This window comes from Typopeltis vanoorti, chromosome 15 (assembly GCF_054136105.1).
Source record: "Typopeltis vanoorti isolate ZY-2024b chromosome 15, IOZ_Tvanoo_1.0, whole genome shotgun sequence".
Lineage (NCBI taxonomy): Eukaryota > Metazoa > Arthropoda > Arachnida > Uropygi > Thelyphonidae > Typopeltis > Typopeltis vanoorti.
This window is the reverse complement of record NC_143563.1, coordinates 98,973,074-98,985,168: the sequence shown is the minus strand read 5'-3', so window position 1 is coordinate 98,985,168 and position 12,095 is coordinate 98,973,074. Positions and strand designations below refer to the sequence as shown.

Genomic DNA, 12,095 nt, shown 5'->3' with positions numbered 1-12,095 from the left:
TACATAACAAAGTAAGCTACCTAATAGTGTGAAAAAAATAAAATATAAGAAAACATATAATTAAATTGACTTTCATTTCTTATATACATGCATGCTAAGACACTGTTCTGAATTTAATTTACCTGAACTATCCTCCAAATAATGAATCTTCTGCTCTTTAAAAGATGCTCTAGAAATATAGGATATAACTATATATGTGTGTGTATATATATATATATGTGTGTGTGTGTGCGCGCGCGTATATATACGTGCACGTGCACACACACAGAAGGGAGGGGGGGGAGAACAATGATTATCAAAGAATAAAAGAATATACTTTCAAAATATCACAATACAGTGGGTGTCCACCTACTTAGATAATACCAATACACATTTTTAGACTATTTTACGGTCAAAATACTGTTGCACACACAAAGACATTCAAGATATATGAATTAATGGTTCACAACCATTATTTTAAGAAATGAGAGAACTGAATGGTTTGGCCATGTCTGGAGGACAGATGAACAATGATCAAACAAGTACTTACAAATAAAATTAACAAGACCTACAGGAAGACCTTGAGCAACATAGAGGAATGTGTTAATTAAAGACAACTTAGGTGACAGCAATAGACCTGAATGGTCCACTAAGCTGTTAAAGATGATGTTGCTTTATAATGCTCCCATTGAAGAGACCTCAATAAAGGTCGAAACTAGTCTGGGTAGCGGAATGCTTCTGCCTGGTATCTCCACTTGGGCCTGGCTCCCACTGAAGAGACCTCAATAAAGGTCGAAACTAGTCTGGGTAGTGGAATGCTTCTGCCTGGTATCTCCACTTGGGCCTGGCTCCCACTGAAGAGACCTCAATAAAGGTCGAAACTAGTCTGGGTAGTGGAATGCTTCTGCCTGGTATCTCCACTTGGGCCTGGTTCCCACTGAAGAGACCTCAATAAAGGTCGAAACTAGTCTGGGTAGTGGAATGCTTCTGCCTGGTATCTCCACTTGGGCCTGGCTCCCACTGAAGAGACCTCAATAAAGGTCGAAACTAGTCTGGGTAGTGGAATGCTTCTGCCTGGTATCTCCACTTGGGCCTGGCTCCTACTGAAGAGACCTCAATAAAGGTCAAAACTAGTCTGGGTAGTGGAATGTTTCTGCCTGGTATCTCCACTTGGGCCTGGCTCCTACTGAAGAGACCTCAATAAAGGTCGAAACTAGTCTGGGTAGTGGAATGCTTCTGCCTGGTATCTCCACTTGGGCCTGGCTCCCACTGAAGAGACCTCAATAAAGTTCGAAACTAGTCTGGGTAGTGGAATGCTTCTGCCTGGTATCTCCATTTGGGCCTGGCTCCCACTGAAGAGACCTCAATAAAGGTCGAAACTGTACAGCAGTGCGTTAATAACGAATATTTAAAAAACATGCTCACGTTTTCTTTTTCAAGAAATATGTATCTATCTTAAAATAAATGCAACTGTAAATTGCACTTTAACTGAAAACAAAAAACATGAAAAAATTTAAAAAATGATTTTTTTTTGAAACCTACTAAAAAAAAATATTCAGTGCACAAAACAGCTACAAGTTCACCCTTTCCAATGATATGAAGCTTTGCATCCAAATGCACATATTTTTAAATACATTAATTTTGCTTTTGTTTGAAATTTACTAGGATCAATTTTCCATTTCTGTGATGCATCATTTCACCAATTCATAAAATTATAATGAATCACTCGATGTTTAATTTTAATAATATAAACTGTGCAAATGTTTTGAAATTCCAAACACCATGCATGTCTGAATGAACCACAGAATGTTTTCTTGCATCTTTTTCTCACTCTGGTGCTGCTGACATAAGATGAGACCAAAAAATTACTAATAGGTGGTATCAATTTCACTCATCTGAAATGGAAAAAAGTTTTTTCAGATGTTTCAGAAAATAACAAAGGACATTCTTTAGAAGAATATTTTTAATGTGTTTCAAAAGAATCATGGTAATGATGATATCACAGTTAGCAGTATAGCAGCACGCAGACATCTACTGTACTATATGTAAAAATTTTCACAAAAAATACAAATTTTTGCTAAACAAAAATTAATGTAATGTTTATTAATCAGCATAAATTTTCATACTGTGATCAAAAAAGAAATTCATGAATTATTCACAACCATTAAATCTTAATTAATATCTATGTTAATTAAGACTTTGAACCACTCAATGGAATGGTGAAGTGTAACGTCAGTATTTCATTACCACTAAATGCTTCAACCAAACCCATCTTTCTGATAATGATACTTGTATTCACAAATACTGATCTAGAATCCATGGCAAGTATTGCTTGAGTCATAAAAGCATATCTTCCTTAACTTTCAATACACAGTGAAACATTCTACTTATTGCTGGCCTGAACTAATGCTTAGTACAGTTCCAGAGTAAGTTTTCTATCTCTGTCTAACTGCATCCTCCCCCATGTAGTGTAAGAGATACTCTTCAGTACCAAGTCAAACAATTGTGCACAGACCAAGAACCTGCTCCATTTGACAGTATGCTATTCAGGCACTTCCTGTAGAAGTAAAGCAGTTCTACAGGCCACTGGCAAAACAGTATATAGCTCTAAAAGCCATCTCCTAATCTAAGTCTGACTGTGAAAAGATGAAATGCAGATAACATACCTCCTGTTCAAGCAGGTGACATTTGACAAACCTTACATGCAATGTTTCCTCTCATTTTTGCTAGCCCATGTGCATAAGCTTCCAGTCTTTAGATTCATAACATTTCCATTTTTATGTGTGTCAAATTCAATAACTGAACCCATCTTTGCACACTTCAACAAAAAAAAAAAAAATAATCATTGTAAATGACAACAAATACAGCTTTGATTATGTGTGCAGTAGCCTCTGCTCACAATAGCAAAAGTCACAAACCAGAAATCCTAAAATAATTCAGCAAAATCTGTGTATCTACAAAAATTTATCACTGTTAGCAAAGTGATGGATTTTTAAACCATTATTAAAATGACTTAAAAATCATTACGTCACTGTACTGTCTAGAAATTAACAGCAGACGCTCTAAACCAGGGTTTCTCAAACTGTGTTCCGCGAGAAGTTCTGGAATTTGTCATTTTAGTTTTCTAAGCATTTTTCATGAATAAATATTTTATGGTAAAAATATTCTGAGGAGAATAATATTTGTGAATATGTCGAAAAGCTCAGACCCAGAACACCTAATAACATCTGTGTATCGTTAATTTTCACACATTGAAACCTTTCAACATTTGGGAAAGGGAATGCCGCTGTTTATGACGGGTCATAAAAATTGCCTGCAAGCCCATTACAACAATTGGTGTCATATCCTCCGTTCTCAAAACTGAAGAAAATGACATCTGTGTAGCAAATGTCAGTGACCAAGCAGCATATTCTTAAACATGGAAATATTCATGAATTCTCGTTAATTTTCACACATTGAAATCTTTCAACAATGGAAAGGGAATACCGCCGTTTATGACCGATCATAAAAATTGACTGCAAGCCGATTACAACAATGGGCAGCGTGTTCTCAAAACTGAACGAAATAACATCTGTGTTGCAAATGTTAGTGACCAATCAGCAAGGAAGTATAAAGAAAATTTTTCCACTGAAATTGAAGATCAATTTAGTCTGTATCCGGTTCTCAAATCTATTACTACTGAATACTTTCTTCACAAGTTCGTATTGCAGTGTGTAAGTGCTTGTTCTGAAACCAGTGTGCCGTGATTTTTTTTAAAAGTAATAGGAATACAGAGTTAAAATCTAATATGAATAGGAGACAAGGCACTTTGCTTAATTTTGGTATTAAGAAATCTCTTATTGAAGGGGTTTATGATGGAGCAGATAGTGAGTCATCCACCTCAAGCCTACGAAGATCTCCAGGATGTACAAAAGGAGGGGCAAACTACCAGCACACAGGTGAAAAAAGTCTGCATTCACTCGTAAGTACTTATAATAATATTATAAATATATTTGGTGATCGGAATGGGATATGTCAATGAAAATCAGCACAAATTAATTTAATGTTTGCCTGAAGAAATTACTCATGCTACAAGATTTCATTAGTCCAGTGATTGATAACTAATTTAAATGTAATTTATATTTGTCAACATGCCACACCCTATAAATAAGTGTACTAATACTCTTTATGATTATGCTATAATTAATTATTAATACTTATGTTAATGTATCAACTTCAAAAAATTTTGGAAAGTATTTACGAGTAAATTTGTTGGACCGGGCCCTCGGAAAAAAAGAAATCAGCTAATGCCTTTTTATTCCCGTATATAGGGAGTAGGCGAGGCGGCTTTTAAAAAAAAGAATTCTTCTTACTCTTTTAACTAATTTTATAATTAATATCTGATTTATTTCGAACTGTTTAATTTTTGTTACTGAATATTTTATCAAATCATTCTTATTACAACTGCTTTTACATTATTTGATACGGTTTAGTACTTTTCTTACAAGTATTGTTACAATTCATATTTACTTTTGTGTGCTGCAGTCTTTTTTTACTATTTTGCATTATTAATTTACTTTTATATTATTCGACATTTCTTATTTATAATCTTATTGTTTTTCCTACTAAAGTTACCTTTACAACACAATTATATTTGTTTTTATTATAGCTCTGACAAATATTGGAATTTGAATATTACTGAAAAAAATACCCATGGATCCTTGTTTAAAGACAGGAACTTTAACACAAGGAGAAGCAAGTACTTCTGCTGACATAGCTACTCCTTTGATTGGAGAAGATATGGAATTGCAAACTGTGGTTTCTTCAAAAGCTAATCTTAAAGAACAAGAGTCATCTAAGAACAGACCAAAATGGAAGTACCATGAAAGTTATTTAAATTATGGATTTACGTGTATTGGCAATACACATGCTCCGGATGCAATGTGTGTTTTATGTAATAAAATACTAGTATACAGTTCTTTGGCTCCAGCTAAACTTCATAGGCACTTCGAAACGAAACACACTGATTACAAAGGAAAAGATATACATTTTTTTAAGAGATGAAGTGACTCGCTTGAAAAATCTAAACTTCAAATGGCTACAATTGCTACAACTGAAAATGCAACAGAGGCGTCTTTTCGCGTGAGTTACCGCATTGCATTTCATGGTAAAGCTCATACAATTGGTGAGCCACTCATTAAGCCTTGTATGAAAGACATTCTATCATGTATGTTAAACGAGCAGGTTGCTAAAAAAATAGATGCAGTACAATTATCAAATGATACTGTTTCATGCCACATCAAAGATCTTTCTGCTGACATAGAAAAAGAGCTAATTCGTCGACTTAGACTTTGCAGTGAATATTCATTGCAAATGGATGAATCTACAGATGTCGCAGGATTTGCTGTATTACTGGTGTTTGTTCGTTACATATTTGATAAAAGTATTGAAGAAGATTTACTCATGTGCGAATACCTACAAGAAAAACTACCGGAGAAGATATATTCAACTGTATTAATAATTATATTGCAAAACAGGAAATCGATTGGGAGAAGTGTATTGATATTTGTACAGATGGTGCTAAAGCGATGGTAGGAAAGATGAAGGGAGTTGTAACACATATCCTGCAAGTAGCTACAAGAGCCACCAAAAGTTGTTGTGTTTTGCATAGACAAGCACTAGTAACAAAAAGAATTCCTACGTATTTAAAAACTATTTTGGATGAAGCCGTAAAAATAACCAACTATGTAAAATCTTGACCACTTCAATCAAGATTATGTAAAATTTTGTGCGATGAAATGGGTAGCGCACATAATGCACTTTTATTACATACTGAAGTGAGATGGCTATCCAGAGGAAAAGCATTATTGAGGCTTTTTGAACTTCATAGTGAGTTAATGGTCTTCTTGATGTCACATAATTTAGGACAAAATTTTATTGAATTATTAAGAAATTCTTCATGGTTGATGAGTCTTGCATATCTGGCAGATATTTTTACAAAGTGCAATGAAATTAACTTATCATTACAAGGAAAGAATATTACAATTTTTAATACAAGAGATAAAATTGTATCTTTTGATAGGAAGTTGCAATTCTGGATTTCTACAGTTGAACAGAATAATTTTGATTGTTTTCTCACCTTGCATGAATTTTTGACTGAAATAAATTCTCAAGTAAATGAAGAAGTATCTAACATAATTTAAGAACACTTGCATAACTTGCAATCACCCCTTTTGAAATATTTTCCAAAATCCAGTGTGGACAATTCCTGGGTTCTGAATCCATTTACAGTGACAGCTAAGCCAGCAGGCTTCAGCGCAAGTGACTATGAAAATCTAATTGACTTAATTATTGACTCTGATTTAAAACAAAAATACAAGGAACTGCCAATAAATGATTTCTGGACAAACGTGTCAAAACTAGCTATTCTTGTTTTACTTCCTTTTACAACGACATATTTATGCGAGACAGGATTTTCATATTATGCTGCAACCAAATCAAAGCCCAGGAACAGACTCGATGCTACACCAAATATGAGAATTCAACTTTCTAATATTGTGCCTAATATCAAAAGAATTTGTAATTCAAAGACCCAAGCACATTAAGTCATTAAGAACTTAATTTGCAATATATGTTTTACTATTTTTATGTGTTTTGTTTTTACTAATTAGCATTTGACAATAAATTATTGTTTTTTCTTAACGCTTAGATTTATTCATTTATTTTATTTATATTTACCTACCCTACAAAACCAGCACACAGGAGAAAAAGTCTGCATTCACACGTAAGTACTTATAATATTATAAATTTTTGGTGATCAGAATGGGATATGTCAATGAAAATCAGCACAAATTAATTTAATGATGGTTTAATTAATAATTACTTATCAATTAACAATAAAATAAGCTAAATTACAAATTAATTATTAATTAACATTACAAAATAACCAAGGCGTTCAGTGAACATTTCAGGATTTGTGAAGTGTTCCGTCGTAGAAAAAGTTTGAGAAACCCTGCTCTAAACAAACACGCCCCTGCAACTTGCTGACATCAGCATCTGTTCACCAACATGGTGCAGGCTAAAAGTAACTAATTAGAGTGTATTAAGTTGGAATGTGTTAGAGTAATATTGCAGTGGAAACACTGGAAAAATTACTAATTACAGTAGTGAACAAATTAATCCGAACAAGAACAATTTTCTGTGAAGCTAAACGGTTCGTATTTGGTCTAATATGTTAAAACTAAGAACTTTTATTGTTAAAAGACCATAAGATTTAATGATTACAAATACAAAGAGCCAACAAGTTTCACTAGCCTAAACAAACACGTATTTTTGTTGGCTAGTGAAACTTGTTAGCTCTTTGTATTTGTAATCATTAAATCTTATGGACTTTTAACAATAAAAGTTCTTAGTTTTAAGAACAATTTTCGTCGAGTTTTTGGTTTGGATTTTGTTTCAGTTTACAATAATTTTGGTTTTGGTTTATTATTCTGGTTATATTGCTGTATATTTTAACTATTTCTACAATGTTTATTAATAATGCTATGTGTTTTAATAGTGTAAACAAGTTGACATTTGTAGTGTTTTATTCATTTTGTGTAACTATAAAATGGGTACATCTCCAAGAAAGCCTTCAAAAATATGTACTCTTTCTCAGCACACATCCATGACTCAAAGACAAATCTTTGTCATTTCTTTCTGTCTCCTGTCTTTTTATAAAGTTCTATTATGGAGTTTAAGTGGGTGCTTTCTTAATTGTTGTCAATCCATTTCTTTCTTGTTGTTGTTCTTCTTCTTCTTCTGCTGGGCTGGCCTTCAATTCTGCCATTCGAAACATCCAAACTAGCTTAGTTGGCTCTTTTTTAGTGCTGTAATTATCGTTTCTTTAAAGTTAAGTTGCTCTTCTCTGACTTTTTCATTTGTTTTTCTTTCTGTCCAGTTTGTTCTATTGAATTTTCTTAGGCATTTCATTTCAAAAGCACTGAGTTTATCCATTTCTTTTTTGATTAGGATCCAGCATTCTGAGCCATAGCGTACTGTGGGAATTATCATTCTTTTATATATCTTTAATTCGAGTTCTTTGCTTAATCTTTTATTGTTCCATATTTTTTGTAGTCTGCCCATTGTTATCCATCCATTATTGATTCTGTGTTTTATAGTTTCGAAATAGTTTAGATCCACAGTGATTATTGATCCTATTGAATTGCTTTACTTGTTCTATATTATTGTTTCCTATTTTCATTTGGATCGCTTCCCTTTTTCTTCCTATTACCATTAGTTTTGTTTTACTAAAATTGATTTTCATATCTTATTTGTTATTTGTTTGATGATACTTCATCAGGATATTTTCTGGTGTTTGTTTGGGTACTGTTAATACAATTTAAAAGAGGTTTAGAGAGAAAGAGAGAGGTACCTTTTCTTCTGACAGAAAAGGGAAATGTGGGCAAAAGAGGAAAACTAAACATTGTTTAATAGTTAGAAAAAGAAAAATTAATCCAAGATTAGTCTTGAGCAGAATAAAATTGAATTTCACATTGAAAAGAATAACATGTAAGAAAGTTTTAAAGCGAATAAAAGTTGAGCAACACTCAGATGTGAACTGTCGACTAAAATACACAAAGATTATTGAAAAAAAAATGAAAGAGTTTGAGAACAGGAACAAAATCTTGGAGATTCAGTGGCAAGCCTTGAAGAAAACCCTGATTGATTCAGCCAGAGAGGCATGTGGTGAGGTAGTCTGCAAGGATAGAAAAATCAGAACTCCATGGTGGACACAGGAAGTTAAAGAGGCAGTGCAGGAAAAGAGATAAGCATATCAAAATTTCCTGGCAAATAAGTCAGCTTTTGCTCATAGAGAATACAGAGACAAATGTAAGAAAGTGAAACAGTGTGTAAAACTAGCTAAACAAAAGTCATGGGAGGACTTTGGCAAGAACATAGAAAATAAATATCAAGAAGGTAGTAAGATATTCTGGAGGTTGTTGAAGAAGCTTAGAAATGGAGGAAAGAGTACTGTAAAAGGAGATAGAGATGATAAAGGTGACATGAAAACAGGAGAAAAAGATATCCTTGAAGTATGGAGTAATTACTTCGAGAAATTGCTAAATGAAACAAGCAGTGATAGCACGGTGGTAAAAAACACTCAACAGGCATATAGTCAGGAATACATGTCCATATTTGAAGTAGAAAAAGCCATCAAAGGCTTAAAATGTGGAAAGGCAGCAGGAGTAAATGATATTCAACCAGAAATGCTGAAGTATGGTGGTATAAAAGTCTTACAGTGGCTGCACTGCATAGTTCAGAAATCCTGGACAGAGGGACGAATTCCCGATGATTGGAATAGAGCTCTAATAGTACCCATAAATAAAAAGGGAAATAAAACTGAATGTGAGAATTATCGAGGTATTTCCCTACTGAGTGTTCCTGGCAAGATCTATGCAACTATACTTAAGAAACAGTTGAGAAGAATTGTGGAAGAAAAGCTTATTGAAGAACAAGCTGGATTCAGGCCAAATAGAGGCTGTCAGGATCAGATCTTCACTTTACGACAAATAGTAGAGAAATCATGGGAATATAACAAAGATCTGTATTTAAGTTTTGTCGATTTGAAAAAGGCATATGACAAGGTGCCAAGAGAGAAGCTATTCAATACGCTACAGTTATATGGTGTCAATGGGGCATTATCTCAAGCAATATTTAGTCTTTATTTGAGTTGTAAGTCAGCAGTTAGAATTGAAGGAAGTACAGGAAGATGGTTTAATGTTAAATCTGGTGTGAGACAAGGATGTACATTATCCCCTCTGTTATTCATTATCTATATGGATCACATTATGAAGGAAAGTGGTACTAAACATGATATCAGAATTGGAGATGTTAATGTCAGCTCTTTGCTTTATGCAGACGATGTTATACTTCTAAATAAATCCGCTACAAGTTCGCAAGATTCCTTGACTAAATTGAATAACTGTTGTAATAGATATGGTATGAAGGTCAGCATTAAAAAGACAAAGACAATGAAAATAGGTAGAATTGTTGAAAATGTCAACTGTGTTGTGAACGGGGAACCTGTGAGACAAGTAAAACATTTCAGCTACTTAGGCATGATTCTTAGTGAAGATGGTAAATTAAATATGGAAATAGACAACAGAATCAACAAAGCCGGTATGGTAGGAAGTCAACTGAATAAATTCATATGGAATAAGTGAGAAATTAGTCGGAACACTAAATTAGCTGTATACAAGACAGTGTTCAAACCAGTTTTAACTTATGGATCTGAGAGCTGGGTCAGAAGTAAAACACTTGACCAAAGACTAGAGACTGCAGATATGAGAGTCCTGAGAAAGATTATAGGGTGAACAGATGGCATCAATGGCGATATCATATTACAAACGAGAATATTAGGAAAGAACTTGACATTGTCAGCATCCAGGAATGTGTTAGCAGAGCTAATCTCAGGTGGTATGGTCACTTAAACAGAATGAGCGAAGAAAGATTAGCAAAACAAGTGTTCTCTGCCAGGTTGGCAGGAAAACGACCCAGAGGAAGACCAAGATATAGGTGGATTGATACGGTACAAAGTGCCTTAGACGATAGAAATATAAGATCTGATAATGTTGGAGTCTTGACAAGTAACAGACTGATTTGGAGGAAAATTGCAGATAGAAGTTAGTAATGATGTAAATTTTTCATGTAGTACTATCATATCCTGTACACCCCTTGATGGTACATGTCAGGAATTTGATGATGATGATTGTCTGTTGTAGACTTAAGTAGAGACTTGACAGTTATTGGGATTAATGTTTCTCACAATGCAGTCCTTCGAAGATTGTTAGAAGCAGGCTGGACTGCCCACAGACCAAAAAAAAAAACAAAACTGTTGATGAAAGCTACATAGAAAAAGAGGCTCCGGGCAAAAGTGTACAAAGATTGAACTGCTGAGAAGTGGAAGGTGGTCATATTCTCAGATGACAGCCAATTCTTTGTCCAAAAAGAACATGTATCATGTTTGCAAATCAGCACTGAGAAGACTCTCTCTAAACAAGCTCTAAACACCTACCTAAAAAGATGTTCTGGGGGTTTTACACATGATGGTCCAGGATCACTTGTGCCTATTGATGGTATGATGAAATGTTCCAATGGATAAAAATATTGAAGAAAAGGGCGGTCTCACAGATCCAGAAAGACAAAGAACTCATCTTCCAACTGGATTTCACTCCATGCCATACTTTAAAAAAGTGAAAGAGTTCCTCAAAAATCAACATCGAATTGTTTCAGTGGTGAGGTAACTGCCTTATTTTAATCCTAAAGAAAATTTGTGGGCCATAATGAAAAAGAGTCTTGGAAAATTAATTTGTGATTTAAAGGATAACGTAACACAATCCATTATAAAAGTATGTATTCAAGATTCAGAAATAAGAAAAATATGTTCTACGTTGGTAGAGTCCATGCCTATAATAAACTTATTAGGAACAGAGGAGGCAGATATAAATTATTAGATAAAGTTGGAGTTTAATTTTTGTACTTATTTTCTTTCAAAATTAAAATTTTTCTTTAAAATGCGAGTGTTTCAATTGTCTCCTACCATAAGCGATAGATATGATCTATCATATAATTTGTTTTGATAGTATGTTCAAATATTATTGACTGTAAAAAATAGAAATTTTGAAAACAAAAATTTTGTGTGCACATAGCTTGAAAGGAACATTGCATACAGGTTGTTCAAACATACAGACTACATCTTCCATGACCAATCAAATGAGGTGCAAGTCTCATCATCCATCATGATGTGAGTTAATAGCCAAATCTCCAAACAAAATTATATTTCTTTTCTTGAGTTAACTAGCTCTTGCTAGACAAAAACAGATTAGATCTGAAGTGTTTTCAGCCTTGCCAAAATAGTGTTCTTTTCTGCTCAAGCACTATTAAATAAATTCCAAATTTGTACAAACTTAGAACACTATTATAACATTGAGGTTGGGACACCTTTCCAAATGCCATCTAGAAGAATGCAAATAGAAGTAGTTCTAAATTACCAAGTAATTTAGGACTCCCTTTTTCATCCAACTTTTCACTTTCTCACAAATATTCTGCTTATAAATTTTGCATTTTCTATAGAGACTTCCATGGGTACTGTTCAA

At 33.8% G+C, this 12,095-nt stretch overlaps 1 protein-coding gene across 15 annotated transcripts in view; it reads right to left on the bottom strand.

Moving 5' to 3' along the window:
- Positions 1–12,095, bottom strand: part of LOC150099022 (uncharacterized) — a 589,139-nt gene that overhangs the window by 122,034 nt on the left and 455,010 nt on the right. For all 15 annotated transcript variants that reach the window (XM_090405631.1, XM_090405632.1, XM_090405630.1 and 12 more), the window contains one exon: positions 123–169. In XM_090405631.1, the coding sequence (XP_090261757.1) occupies positions 123–169 (47 nt within the window). The remainder of the gene's footprint in view (positions 1–122; positions 170–12,095) is intronic.